The 15,651-nt window shown below is 42.8% G+C and overlaps 1 protein-coding gene across 1 annotated transcript in view; it reads right to left on the bottom strand.

Annotated features, from left to right (window-relative positions):
- Window positions 1–1,934: 1,934 nt before the first annotated feature.
- ROR1 (receptor tyrosine kinase like orphan receptor 1) overlaps window positions 1,935–15,651 on the bottom strand; it is a 375,382-nt gene continuing 361,665 nt past the window's right edge. The window contains exon 9 of the mRNA XM_053921513.1: window positions 1,935–5,659. Coding sequence (XP_053777488.1) covers window positions 4,232–5,659 — 1,428 coding nt within the window. The 3' untranslated portion in view covers window positions 1,935–4,231. The remainder of the gene's footprint in view (window positions 5,660–15,651) is intronic.

Genomic DNA, 15,651 nt, shown 5'->3' with positions numbered 1-15,651 from the left:
AGGAAGCTCAGGGGAGTGGGGAGCCTCTGCAGCTGCTTCTGCTGGATTCTCACCGGGGGCTGGGTGTTCCCTCCTCCCAAGAAAGACCAGCCTATTCTTAACCTTAATTTTATCAAGCTGCAGCAAAAAGGAGAGTTCTTTTAGCTGTGTTAGTTAGTTATCAGAGCAAAGAAAAGGTGCACTAAGAGATCAGCACTTTCCAGCTTGTCCATATGAAGGAAAGAGATCTTGGTGACTATCCAGAAGTGTGGGTCTTGCATGAACTAGACAAGGGATATATTCTTGACGAAAGTTAGGTGCTGTTAGTTTTCTCCCCAAGGGGACGACTGCAAAAAATATAACCAATTGTCAAATGGTTAACACAAACTTTTTAGTGCGGAATTTGTGATTAAAACTTGATTTCCTTTGACTAAAGTAGCTAAAATAAATGCTTATATAAACACATTACTAAGGATGTAATAACCATCCCCCCACCCTCCACCCTTTTAAATGAGGGTGTTTCTGTGATTCTCAAGCTGTGTAATACCAGAGGGCTTACTAAAGCACAAAATCCTGGGTCTCACCCACAGAATTTCTGATTCAGTACTTCTAAGTGGAGCCCGAGAATCTGCATTTCCAACAAGTTCCAACGTCTGCTGGTCTGAGAACCACACTTTGAGAACCACCGTATAGTTCATTGTCTTCAAAGGTGTGTCGATTAAATAGAATTCGTCTTCAATCAGTATTTAGGGATTTGTAGTGGGCTTGTCGGAGCTGGAGCTGCAAGTTTGCAGACAATGGTGCTTAGGGAAGTAAAGCCCAAAGCAGAGAGCTGAAGGGCATGGGAATGGTGGGTGGGAAGAGCCTAGAGAGACAGAAGGAGGAAATAGAGTGAAAGGCAGACTGTGGGACTTCAACGAGGGAGAAACCCAACCTGACAGGGACCTCGCGGCCATGTGATGTGATTGCTTTACTGAGTTTGATCCTGAGGTGGTGACAAGCCATACCTGAAGCACATGTATAAGGCCCTGAAGGATTTTGTGTAGTCCCTTCCATATGAAAGAGAAGAAATGGCCAAATTCCTTCAACTTTCATAATGATACTCATTTTTTTTTGACAGTGTGTATTAATCACCAGATGGCGAACTCCTACTTTTGAGCAAATAAGGTCAGAAAGGTAAGCTGTGACGATTCAATGGTCACATTTATTTTATCAATATGGCTGGAACTAAGTTGAACAGAAGATGTACACAGCTTTTTCCTTTTCAGAATTCTAAGGCATGGTTTTCGATATCTAAGTGCACATGGAAACATCAAGGCAGAAAAGGATGCAACTTTTAAACCCAATTTTTACCTTCCTTTTGATTGTAATTATTTAATATATTATTTTGACTTTAAAAATTAAAATCTTGCCATACATAGGTGGGTAATATATGCTCATGAAATCATTGGGGCTCTCCCTGCAACCTGTGGTCACTAGCAAAAGAATGCCCAGGTCTATTTCTTAAAAGCCTATTTAAAAAAATTATGTCAATGAAATAGCAGTAAATAGGAATTACGATTCCTCTTTCTATGAAATGTCAATCATTGGGAGAAATAGTATTAAAATTCCCAAATACCTTCATGATAGTGATATTCAGGAAGTAATATCTTATGGTAAACATTTTTAATAAACAGCAGCATAAAATAATCAGTGTGTAATATCATCTCTGGTGTGTGAAATACAAACGCGTATATCCTCCATATAAAATCGCCTTTTCGTCATTACAATTCCATGCTTGTCTATTTTAAATGCCCATAATAACAAATCAAACATTAAGTAATACAGTGATTAAATGCATGCAGTGAAAATGAAAAGATATGGGAGGGTGAGATATCTGAATATTGCCATTATATATTTAAAGAAAATCTATATTGAGTTAAAAACAACCAAACAAAGGAAACAAGGAAACAGGCCAGATATAAAAATGCAAAGATATATTTTCACTTCTGTGATACAAACCATAAACAATAGTTTTGTGCAAAAAAAAAGAAAAGATTTGAAAATAAAGTCATCTTACAAAAAAACATTGTCAACAAAGCAAGGTATTTTTCAGTTTGTGGAAAAAAATACTATTTTAATACAAAAGGGACTGTGTTATGTAGCATCACAGTGCTATTATAAAATACATTATTACAAGTGGTTTTGAAATTTAGTTTGCTCACCTTAATGACTTCAGTAATTATAAAATGCTTAAAATAAATGTTATAGTTCTTTATAAAAAACTAACTTGAATTTACTTTTTAACCATAGCAATGTTTTTCCAGAGTAGGTATTTTACTGGCTCATGGAATGCTAATTTCCCTTTAAGGGATTCCTAGAAAAACTCAGATTCACTGAAATTGTGTTTACTTGAGATAATAAATATTCTTGGAAAATAATTGATTGTCATATGATATACAAAATTGTGGTTTGAATCTTCATCATTAAACAGTTGCATAGCAACAAAAGGATACAAATATTCTCCTCTACCTAAAGTTAAGAAATGTAACTTCTGAACCAGCTTATTTATGCCAGAAAAATATGTCTTAATTTATCTCTGAATGAATTTGGATATAGCCAATTCTTTAAGTTCACAGTACCTATGTGTCCATGTTTGTTGTCTGAAGATTCAGTATGTAGGAAAATTGCAGCACATTTTGGTAAACGTATTTTTGTGATTTCTCATCCTAATTGAATTTTTTTAAAAAGTGAAACATCAGTGTGCTTCTAACTCTCTTACTTTCTCCTCATCAAATATCATTTCCAGGAATTACTTTATATCCGGTAAATCTCTCATAAAAAAGAGAGAGAGACTTGGAGACATTGTTCTTAGAATAAAGGAGCTATTTTTTAACAAGAGAAAAGTCAACTATAACATTCCTTCCTATATAAAACTTGAAACCCATCCATAGGAACTCTAAACTTGGCAGAAGATGGCTAACAGGTAAATGCATGTGATGCCCATTGGGTACCTTCCTCTAACTAAGGCAAAAACAATCATGTTGCTTCTATTTATCAGCTAAAAAAATTCAGTTCATGGTAAGTTTTGAAGTCAGAACTCAGTACTTGTTTCTTAAAAACACTGTAATATTTTACAAAATAGAATTCATAGTCTTTGGATTCTAACTAACCCTATGAATAAATTGTCATAGCTCTCAGTACTGAAATGAAATCTGTGAACATTCCCGGATCAGAAAAAAAAAAGTGAGAGCAACTTTAAATTAACTAGATATTGGTGTCATAGTTTCCTACTTTCCCAGAGTCCACCGAACACCTCGGAGGCAGGAAGTTGCAAGCACTGCTGTGCTGGTCTGCAGCCACACCTCTATTCTTCAATGTTATCAGTCCAGGGAAGCTCCCGCAAGGCTGTCCCCATGAGAACCCTTGGTCCTCTCCCAGGGATGCTGATCTAGGCCGAGGGGCCGTTTTCCTGACTGTGCTTCCTTTGGTGCCTCATTTCTAATACAACGAAATAAACTATCACTACCAGCCAGTAATCAATTCCAATATCCACATCTAGCCTTCTTATGGTCTGAAGCCCCATATTTTTTTTTCAAGGGCTTGTGTAAATGCACTGCGGAAAAAGAAAATTTAGAAAAGGCCTTCATGATCAGCAGAGGAGATTCACAAAGAGCCACACTCTGCGCCTTCCCAAAGAAGCCCCACTGTGCAGAAGGCTTCAGGGAAACTTAACTCTTGTCTTATGGCTCATTTCCCTGTGGGACTTCAAATTTGACCTAAGGTTTCCTCATTGATTCTGCACATCATTTCCACACAAAGATGCACAGTCTAAATGGAATCAACATAATTCCTGAACATATGTCCTGAAGAAAAGACAGCAGGTAGACAGTCGCTACGGTATATACATTTTGGGGACAGACCGGTCATGGTGACTCAAAGTGAAATACACAAAGCACCATGCGACTTTCCTTTTTGGTTTGATGCATGATCACAAGGATCTTTTCCTCTTCACTGGTCTGTAGGTCTCCGTACTTGAAACCAGCTGTGCCGACCCCTGTGCCGCGCGTACACCCTGTGAGGCCTTAGTCCCACAGCATCCCTTTCTGCTGGTGTCTGCCCTGCTTGGTCAGACACAGTGAGACTTCACAGAAGACACCTGTTGCAGTATCTGCTAAATGAGAACCGTACTTTCATAAAAACATTTGCATATAAATCTTTTCTACGGCTTTCTAGTTTTTTCTGTGTACCGCATTTACAAAAGTTGTGTATTTTATAATTCTGCAGAAATCATAGATTCGGTGTGTCCATGAATATTGGAGTCTCCTAGCAAAGATGGTTGCTTTGAGTCTATTTTGTAGGGTTTTTGAGATTTGTTGCCAAAAACGGTGATACCCATTCCACCAGGATGGTTTGGAATTGACATGTGTGGTAGTAAAGGAATGTTTGCTTCCTGATTGGATCCTGATGAGGGCAAGCTGGTCACATGGCCAGTGCTAGTCGACCCACTGGCACTGCTTGGGGACCGGCTCTTGGGAGGTGGGCAGTGCTGAATCACTCTGGGGGGACCTGGTGGCTGATAGTGGGCAGCTGGAAACGCTGCATAGCCAGGAGGTATTGGGTAGCCGTTGATGGGGATGAATCTCTGGTTCTGAGGTATCGGCGGGCCAATGAAACCAGCAATCTGGCCCTGTGGTGTGATACCCTGGCTCGGGAACATATAATTGGGATATCTGGGGTTACTGAGATTGCTCACGGGGCTGGCACTGAGGGAGGTTGTCTGCGTGGTGGCGTTTCCCCCCGAAGGGGTGGTAGAGCTGGTGTGACTTGAGAGTCCCTCCCAGGACCGAAGCCGGACATGAATGTCTTTAAATCTCGGTCTCCGAGAAGGAATCTCATTCCAGCATTCTGTCATGAGGCTGTACATTCTGGGCGGGCAGTCTTCGGAGCAAGGTAACAGCTGTCGTTTCCTCACCATTTCGATCACTTCCTGGTTACTAAATCCATAATACGGCTGGAGTCCGAAACTGAAAATCTCCCACAAGACAACCCCAAAAGACCAGATATCTGAATCAGAGGAGAATTTGCCATACATGATGGCTTCGGGGGGCATCCAGCGAATGGGCAGCAAAGACTTGCTCTGCACCCTGTAGTAATCAGCGGAGTATATTTCTCTGGAAAGCCCAAGGTCTGAAATCTTTACATGAAGTTGCTCTCCGATTAAAATATTGCGAGCCGCAAGGTCCTTGTGGACAAAGAAATGACTGGACAGATATTCCATGCCAGCTGCAATCTGAATTGCAATGTGCAGAAAATCTCCGTGATCCAGGCTGGATTTTACAGTCCCATCTTCATCACTGCTACAGCCAACATCCGAATGTGGGGATCGCATGATGAGGAACTCATGGAGGTCCCCCTGATTCATATACTCAAAAAGCATACACACGGGCTGTTCCTGAGTGACAGCACCGAGAAGGCAGACGATGTTGGGGTGGTGGAGTTCGGCCATCAGGGAGGCTTCCTGTTGAAATTCTGTCCATTGTTGGGGGTTGTTATAGTCTTTTAAGGTCTTTATAGCAACCAACTGAGCATGGTCCATGCCTGGGAGATAGAGATGGCCTTTATAGATCTTTCCAAAGGCGCACTCACCCAATTCTTCCATAAAGCGTACAGCAGAGAGTGGCAGCTCCTTAGCCTTGCTCTGTAGGAAAGAAGGAAACATGTGGGTTAACACGTTTCTTAAGGCACTTACTTGGCCATCTGGAAGGAGGAGGTGGGGAACAGAAAGTTTCTATAAATTAGATTAAAATATTATAGGTCTATATGGTTTAAATAGTTGGCTGCAACGAAGGGGAGGTGCCATGGGCAACTTTCTGTCCACTACTCCCCATCCCCCCATCTACACCCGTGCTCCAACAATGGTTTCCTGCTGTTGCCTAGAGTCTTGCTAGTCCAGGTGTGGTCTTGGGACCAGCAACAGCAGCATCACTGGCAGCTTACTACGAATGAGGACGTGTGGGCTCCCTCAGACCTAATAAATCAGAATGTGCATTTAATAAACCCCAGGTGAGTTCAGTGAACGTTAGAGTGTGAAAAGCACGCTGCAGATGATACGGCCTTAATTCTTAGCCTGGCACTTAGCATGTTTGTGACTTGGTCCTCACCCTCCTACCCTTGCTACTCCTGTGTGTGATAGGGTCACTACAGGTCAGTGGGTCTCCTCACTGCTCACCCCCAAATGCCATGCACGTTCTCACCCAATACCTTTGTTCGCTCGCCTATTTTTAGGATATTTATTGCACAAAAAGCCAGAGGAACCAAAATGAAAGACTCTCCTCCTGAGGTGGACAGTAGAGGTGGGAAGGTTTAGAATGTGCTCCTCTCTACTTATCAGATCCTTGTGTCCTCTGAAGCTTTCTCTGCCTGCTGTGCTCTTTGCCTCCTCTGGAGTCCTCGTGACTTTATAGTCTGAATGCCACTACATGTAAGAGGTGGCGACACACGTGACCGCTAAGCCAGGCAGTCAGGTTTCGACTCCTGCATTCTCCACTCACCAGCTGTGTGACCTTGGGCACAGCATCTAACCACCTCATGCCACAGTTCCTTTGTCTACAAAGTGGAATAATACTTGATATGATTGTACTTAGCTTGTAGGGTTCTTGTGAACTTGTAATGTGTTAGCATTTGTAAAGTACTCAGCATGGTGTCTGGCACACGGTAACTGCTATTTAACTTTTCCCGTTATTCCCTTGCTGTTGCTATCTTTTTATGAACATATTTTGTCTTAATCAGATTTCAACTTCTTGCATTTCCCTTCATACCAACCGATATTCCTACAGCTTTGCAAGTGGGCTGTTTACCGACTGGCCTTAGAAAAGACAGGGGAAAGCATGTACCTCACAGGAAAAACAAGTATTAAGTTGTGACATTTGATCTTGGCAGTAAATGTCTGTGGTGTTATGTGTTTTCCTATTTTTTAAAATTCACCTCAGATCTACCCTGACATTTAGTCTAATTTGTTAGGGAAAAAGTCATAAAAGCAATGCACTTGTACATAAACTGATTTTTAAAATACTCCCTGCACTTTACATCCTCATTTTGTAGGGAAAGAATCCTGCTCTGAGGCTCTCCATTGACGCTGACGATGCTGCACATCCACACGGAATGCAGAGCTCTCCACACGGAGTTTAAAACAACAGTTTAGAAAACTAAGTAAAGAGCAACTTCTCTAATCCAAATTCATCTAATTAAGAGTTCATGATGATCAGCTCTGTGCTAGGCTGATATTTTCCAGGGCAAAAATGCCCACTAACCTAATTATAAGTGTAAATAAACCTGCAGCAAAATACCCAGTTAAAAGGACAAAATGGAATCGAGGATTTTGAAACATTAATTCTTCTCTGCAAGTAACATTATTATAAATAGGTCTTATGCATTCGTTCAAGCAGAGTTTATGGGGTTTGTATTTGAAAATGTCTTATAGGAAAGTTACTTCTACTGAAAGTAAGGCTAATACACTGTCTGAAACATTCAGTAAATTAAAGCTGATTGATCTATTTGATTCATTATAGTATTGCCTGTAATACAAAAGATAAGAAATAACTTAAACATTTACCTAGAGGAGACATCAGATTAATTATGGTGGAACCAGTTCATAAAATAGTATATACACATATTAAGAACGAGTGAGTACTCTTTCTATGTACTGGTGTGGAAAGACCTCCCAAATCCTATTGCTAAGTTAAAAAAAATCAGTTAATGCTGTATTCTGCCTTTGTGTGCAAAAGGGGAAGAAAGGAATACATTCATATGCCTTTCCATATGCAAAAAAGAAACCCTGAAAGGATGCACAGGAAACAGCAGTGGTTATTGGGAGGGGACAGAGGTGACAAGGAGGAGTGGCAGATGGCAGTGGAAGATTTTTCACTTCATGCTTTTTTATTCTTTCAAAATTTTGAACCAGGCAAATATATTACCAATTCAAAAAGGTAAATAATTAAAAAAACATATGACCAATCTTTCCATCTAATTGAATCAGGAAATTTCCTCTCCAATCACAGGTTCATCCACTGTTTTTCCATTTGCTTCTGGAGGCTGGATTCTTGTGGGTGCCATGGAATTCCTTTGGGGGAACAGTATGCAGGTAACTGGAAAAGTCACCCCCTGAACCATCCCTACTTTTTTCTTTTGCAGCGCGCAGATGATTTTGCTTTTGTGGCAAGAGCAAGCTGAGGTGAATTCTCCCTGCATGACATCAAAATTCGGATTTCCATCAGAACTTTTCCTAATGATGTAAATGATCCTAATTTTTGTGAAGGTCCCTTGAAAGGCATTACTTTTTGATCTAAACAGGGTCCCCTGGCTTTGGGGGATAGAGAAGGACAAAGGACTGAGTACTACACTTCTTTGGAGGGAAAATGGGAATTAGGAACTAAACCCAAGGACTATTAGACCGATACAATGAGGAATTACCACTCCCTTTCTCCTGCCCCTGCTGAAATTAAACCATTGGCAGCGTGGTGTCATTCAAACCGAGTGAGCTCGGACTCATGCAAATCTGGATGTGCATCGTGGAACTGCTGCTTTCTATTCATAGTTAATACTTACACAGCACATACTATGTGTGAAACACTGTTCTTCGCACTGAACACATAGTAACTCATTTAATACAGCAGCCCTGTGGGGTGCGTCCTACCTATGAGCTGGCTGATCTTGGGAGAATTTCTGCACTTTTCTGAACCTCTATTTCCATAGCTCTGAAATAATATTTAGCTTCCATGGTTAGGGTAGGGATTAGATGCAACAATGTATGAAAGCAATTTCTACCTATTAAATACTCTTTAAATCAATCTTATTTTCCTTATTAGGAAAGTAATCTAGGAAGTGGAGTAAATGCAAATGGCTTAGATACATTTATAGCCTAAGAAGTTCTAGACAGTCTTCTATAATTCCCTGTATGTTTTTTTAAAAAACATGCTAAGTTTCCTCTTGTTCATCTTTCTCTGGTCTCCTATAGTTGTTAGCTTTTTAAAAAAAATTCTTGAAAAAATGACAGAGACTTTATTTTGGAGACTAAGGGTGGGTGATGAGGACAGAGGTAGAGGGGCAGAGCCCATGTGGAGGACAGGGTGGTGGCAGATGGGAAGAGGAAGCAAGCGGGCCAAACTTCTGGGGACCAGGAAAGGAGAGGGGCTGGACGGGACCATGGCACCAGCCTGACATGCAGCCCCTTGGCCTTCACGACTAACAAGCCTGGCTGCATTCTCCTGCACCGAGGTGAGCAAATTAGTTCTTTTGTATTTGCCTTTGGAAGAAGAACTTTTACTCTTGCCATTTTACAGATGAAGAAAGAGGTTTTAAAAAGCATCAAGCATTTGCCCTGATCCGTGTGGCTCAGTTGGTTGGAGCATCATCCTATATGCCAAAATGTTGCAGGTTCGATCCCCAGTTGGGGCGTGTATGGGAAGCACCCGATTGATATTACTTTCTCACATCAAAGCTTCTCTCTCTCTCTAAAAAAAAGAAAGAAAACCAATAAACCTGTTTAAAAAATTAAAAAGGAAAAAGTATCAAGAATTTCCAGGAGAGCCCAGAGAGCTGCCCTTGCGTGGGCAAGGCCCACTGCTGTGCGCCAGGCCATTCTGTCTGAGAGAAGCCTGCTGGCCAGTCACCCCAGTTTGACTCAAAGTGCCTTTGAAGGCTCAGCCCGGGGCCTGATACCACGCAGGGCTGCCAGGTCAGCCTTTGGTGTTGGTCACATAGTGGAATTATAACTGTCCTTCCTCCCTGTTCAGACACACGGAAGAGGAGTGTGTTTCAACCCCAAGTGTGTCTTGTCGCGTCTCACCAATAAATAGTACCTGGCGGGCCATCTCGCAGAGTCTCAAGTCTTCTCCAGCCTATAAAAAGGGAGGAGGAGTTCGCCAGACCTAGTCATAGCCAAATTCGGGGGGTTGCTTCAGAAAGAAGCCTGAAAAGCAACCCAAATCCTTCCTTCGAACACCTGTGCAGCAGCCGGCATAGAAGTACCCAGAAAAAACTGCCCAGAGCTTGGTTTCAGGGGAACAATTTACACAGTGATTTGCATTTTTAAAATGCTCAAGTTACTTGGTACAAATGAGTCTTAACTACAGACTCATTTTCAAATTTTACATAAATCCTGAACTAGTTAAAAAATCATAAAAACCCTTAAAGAAGCAGTCGGTAGACTGTACGGTAACGGCAGGAAATTAGCTGTATTGTTGAGGAACAGATGGTTTACATTATACAAACCCTTTAGGCTAAACTTGTTTAGGTCTGGCATATTGTAAATTATATTTTAGTAATGAAAGTGAAATGACCTCTGCTTGACCTCAAGCGGGGTTTGTCTGTTTGAACCAATGTAGTGGAAAACTATGAAAGAAAATGAAGTCATAAAGTTTTGGCAGTTCAATTTTGGCTCATTGCAAGTTAAGGGGTTATAAATCTGTTCAGTTTCTGTTTGACAAGTATTTGTCATACAGGGATGTACGAAATGTAAAGAAGTGTAAAATACACATGAGGCCCAGTGCCAAAGTAAACCCAGTACAAAGGGAAACTGGAATGAATAGGGTCCTGGGCTCCTATCTCTTTATCACTCCCTCCATTAGTTGAATGACAAGATGGGCTTGGTTTATTATATGCTGTAAGGCAATTAAGTACCTTAAAACTGAAACAGGCTTTCAGTTTAAATGTTAACATTTTTACTTCTCAAAGTAAACACACATCTGCCCCAGTGCTGTTTTAAAAATTATATAATTTGGAGTGGGCGGGGGGGGGGGGGAGAAAAATCAAAGTTGATGTAGAAGTTGATACATTACTACTCTACAGTCTGACTGGGCCTCTTCCCTTGGAAATTTCTGAAGAGCAACGGTAGGGGAGACGTTTTAGATGTGAGTCATTGAGCTATGAGTCAGATGGGACTATTGCAGTACCGTCTAAAATGCTGACAGAGAGGCCAGGCTGACGGTGGTGGCTTCTTCCACCTGAGCGATGAATACAAAGTGGGGACACGTGAAGCTTTTAGATATATGAACTTGAAATAGGAAAGCGATGAACCAGGGTAGGGTTTTAAAAAATTCTAATTATGTAGGTGGCAGACAGATATGGACGACAGACTCAGTGACCATATCTCTTTCCACCTTTGGAAGTTATACCTTAGGTGCTAACACGTTCGACGTGACTCCTCTGGGTGACACAACTTACTGCTGACCTCCCATCTCCTGCTGACTGCACACAAGTGCTTACCACAGGACACGAGGTGTGGACCGCGTGACGGCTGCTGACATTTGTGTGCCGCGTGGATCCCTCTGGACTTTGGGCCTCTACCCTGAACAGGGTATGAATGCTCTACTTCGGAGCCCAACTTGAAGTTGACGCACAGATAAAAAGCAGAGCCACATTCCTCAGGACAGGAAGGGGTTCCAATAGCAGGTGGTACAAAAGCACTGAAGTTCATATTTATGCAATCAGCCCGCCCCTCCCCCTGGAGTCCCTGCAGCTCCTTTCCTACGCCTGGACACAAGACTGCCGCCCTTTCACAAAACTCCTTCGCTGTGCGTTTGCCGATGCTGGCTGGACACCACTGTCTGCAGAAGAGCAGTTTCTGTACAGTGGCATCTGCCCTCAGCCCCGTAAGGAATAACGAAGCAGATTCTGGCCCTACTGAAATTAGAGGGGTGCTCTGGGTGACAGGGGGACATTACCAGGTGCTTTGTCTCTTTGGAAGCATGGTTTTGAGATGAGAATTGCTGGAGGGCTGACATGCTCTTTGAATCTCAAGTACTGACCAACATATTCTACACCAGAGCAGGCATTGAAACCCCCTGGAGGGCTCACTAAAGCACACAGGGTGAAGCCCTGTACTTCCGGAGTTTCTTTCTTTTTTCTAAGATTTTAGATTTATTTTTATTTTTAGAAAGCGGGGAAGAGAGGGAGAAAGAGATGGAGAGGAGCATCTCTGTGTGGTTGCCTCTTGCGCGCCCCCTACTGGGGACCTGGCCCACAACCCAGGCATGTGCCCTGAATGGGAATCCAACCAGCCACCCTCTGGTTTGCAGGCCAGCACTCAATCCACTGAGCCACACCAGCCAGGGCCAGGGCTTCTGATTGTGTAGGTCAGAGAGTCTGCATTTCTGACAAGTTCCCAGGGATGAGGATGATCCTGGAATGGAGGCTTCACTTTGAGAACCTCTGGAACGCAAGAATATGCCTTCTGGATCAGACAATTACTGAGTGATCTGGGCCCCTGCTCCTTGCATGATGAAGACCACAGTGTGTCTGAAGAACCTGCTGGAGCAACTCTGACTTACACAACACAGAGAAGTGAACACTCTGCTTCAGAAGATGCTTTGGAAATACCAGCCAGAGAAAAATGTAAGATTCACTGACTGTTATTTATTGGGTAAATACTCTGCATGGCTACTGTCTTAGCAAGATTCATTGACATGTAAGTCACTCTAGAGCTTGGGCCATGTCATCGGTTTATTCTGTTTTCATGTGCAGCCAATTGTGTGGGATATATTTTAACAGCAGGTTGCATCAGTCAACTGATACTGCAAATACTGCAAAGAGTACCATACAGAATAGTATATGAGCCATGCAAGAACCATGGAAAAAGAAGACATAGCTCCTACGCTAGATGCTTGTCATCTGAGCTTAATAATAGATAGCATGCACGATTGAATACCTGCCATTTGCCAGACACTGAGATCATAATGCAGGCTACGATTTCTTGGAGTGTTTATGTGTTATGCTATAAATACTTCATACCTATGAACTCATTTCATCCTCACAACAACCCAATAAAATTGGTCACTATGACTAGTACCCCCATTTGACAGAGGGGAACCTGAGGATGAGAGCAGTTAAGTGATCCCACAGTTAGTAGCTTGTAAATTCAGATTCCAGAGTCTCTTCTGAATGACCACTCTCCAGTCCCTGTCTGCTCTCTAGGTGCTGACGGCATCGATTTACTTAACCCTCATCACAATCCTGTGAGATTCATGCTAGATTTCTCCATTTTACGACCAAGAGATGTAGGCATTCATGGGTAAGCAGCTTGTCTCAAAAAGCACTGCTGCGAGGTGCTGAGGCCGATTCAAATCCGGCTGTGTCTGACTCCAAAGTCGGAGCAATCTTCTGGGAAGAAGTGGCGGCTTTCGTTCAGCCTTCAACAGGGTCCACAGTTTTCAAAGCATGAAGCCCCCTCGTGTGCAAGTGGGATGTGCAATTGCTCTGGTCCCCGAGGCTCCACACCCTCCTCTGCTCGATCCTCTGCTGTCCCCGGCCGTTGGCTGGGTAAGTGAACAAGACTTTCCAGCAGCAGCCTCTGCCTGAATCGGACACAAGAGCCCTGGAGAGCATACGAAACTGAGACTTTCTAGTGTCTGGACTTGGCTGTTGACAGGAATCTGTTGGACTCCAAAGACCATTTTCCTTTCTTGTGCATTTTACTCATTCTTAGATAAACAGAATTGTGAAACAAGGGACTCCACTCATAAATGGAAATGATTACATTTCAAAAGCCTAAAGGCCACAACCATTTTATTTTAGGAGGTTATGGACATTTTCAAAGACTGTAGCCGAACTAAGTGCCTTTTGGCTTAGGCAATCACATTCTAGGGGGGTTTCAACCAATTGTTCGCCACATTGGCTCGGAGTTCAGCGGCACTTCTCTGGAAGTGATTTAACATCAGAAACAGCTCTTTTCTCTGTAACATCACTTTCTAATAGTTAGTTTGAATGTTTGGTGGTGACCAGGGTTGATTCTGTGGTGGAGTTGCTTTGTAACATCAATGGGAGAGGTTCTATTCTGCCTGGAAATAGGCAGAACAGATGCCAGTAATTTTAACGTCAGCCCGAGCCACCATGCACTCGTTATGTGGGCCTGTGTGTTTCAGTCTGCCTGAGAATGAAAGCACCAGAGTAAAATGGGGAGGAGGCATTTGAGCTCTGGACCTGGGCAAACCCGGGTTCGAGTTTCGGCTCTGTCACGTACTAGTTCTGTGACTTCGGGCAAACTTTTAATCTCAACCCTCAGTTTTCTCACTCCCATTATCAGACTCAAATTAATACTTACTTCATAGGGTTATTCTTAGAGATTCTGTTGAGATAATGCATGTGAAGTACTTCAGTTTACTCCTAAGATCCACGTATAATATATCCGTTTGCAATAGTCATTCGTCCTGGAAGCGAAGTTCCTACAGACAGGTTTAAGCTGAGGCTCTGTACTGGGCAGCCTCCCAGCCCTCATCATCAGGCCAGCTCCGCCCCATGGGTTTGTATCCAGGGGGAACAGCGTGTGGGGCAGTGGGTTTACACTAACTGGATGGGCCCGAGAAATACCCGGAGTGACTCCCTTCCCTCTGTCCTCACCCCAGTTAATGGTGCGGGCTGCCAGCTCCCACAGCTTCCCCTCAACCCACGTTGTCCTGTGCACAGTATGGGGTAGTTGATTTAAAAGTTTGTGGTTGTTCGTATTATCACCAAGATAAAAATAATAGTAACTTCTAGCTGCTGAGTACTTGTGAGGTGCCAGACACGCTATGTTGAAGTGCCAAAAATGTCTCTTTGGGAAGAGATTGGTGGTTGCCAGAGGCGGGGGTGTCGAGAGTGGGTAAAATGGGTGAAGGGAGTTAAAAGGTACAAACTGCCAATTATAAAATAAGTAAGTCTAGGGGGTGTACTGTGCAGCATGGAGACTATCATTAATAATACTGTGAATTTCAAAGGGGCTCTGAGAGTCAACCTTGAGAATTACATCACAAGAAAATAAAACTTTGTAACTATGTATGGTGACGAATGTTAACTACACTTGTGGTGGTCACATCACAGTACAGACCAATACTGAATCCCAATATTGTACACCCGAAACTAACATAATGTTGTATGTCAGTTATATTTCAATAAGAAAATTAAAAATATCTCTTTTAAGTACTATTTTTATTCTCCTTTTACAGGTGAGAAAAAAGTGTTCAGAGAATTTGCCTAAGATGCCATGGCCAGCAAACAAGGCAGCCAATATTTGTAATCATAGCTCTCTGCCTCCACGCCCTTGCTCCTTGGAGGGTATCGCACTGCTTCCCAGGAAGACACTGAGAAAACAACGTGGCTGGAAAGGTAAGTTAGGTCCAGAGAGTACGGACCCTTGGGTGCTGGGAGAAAGAATGTTATGCTTTGAGATTAGTCCTTCCAGAATCATTACATTGAGTGGGAGCTAGAGTGATGCCAGAGATGACATGAGTGAGAGAGAGAAAAAGAGAAAGAGGACTTGCGAGCACCAGAGGACGCTGCCGTTCAGGGAATGAACAGAAGAGCCAGGGAAGGAAACGGGGAGATAGGAGGAAAACCAGGAGAGAAAGGATTTCAAGATGGTGGTTAACAATATCAGATGCTCCAGAGAAATGAAAGAGGATGATGACTTGGAAAGGTCACTGGATGAAATTACTGCATCGGAGACTCTGGGGAGGTCCATGTCAAGGGAATGGTGAGGTCAGAAGCCTGGGGTGACAGTGGCTTCCAGGGAGTAAGTGGAAGAGTTATTGAGGACATTTTAGTGCCAAGTGTGGTGACACTGGGTAAGGACAGAGGGCAATTTTTCTTTGCTTTTAGAGAGAGAAGAAGGGGGAGAGAGAAACATCGATGTGAGAGAGAAATGTTGACGAACTGCCTCTT

This window comes from Desmodus rotundus, chromosome 3 (genome assembly GCF_022682495.2).
Source record: "Desmodus rotundus isolate HL8 chromosome 3, HLdesRot8A.1, whole genome shotgun sequence".
In the NCBI taxonomy this organism is placed as follows: Eukaryota; Metazoa; Chordata; class Mammalia; order Chiroptera; family Phyllostomidae; genus Desmodus; species Desmodus rotundus.
The sequence above is the reverse complement of the archived record's forward strand: the minus strand, read 5'-3'. Positions and strand labels throughout refer to the sequence as shown.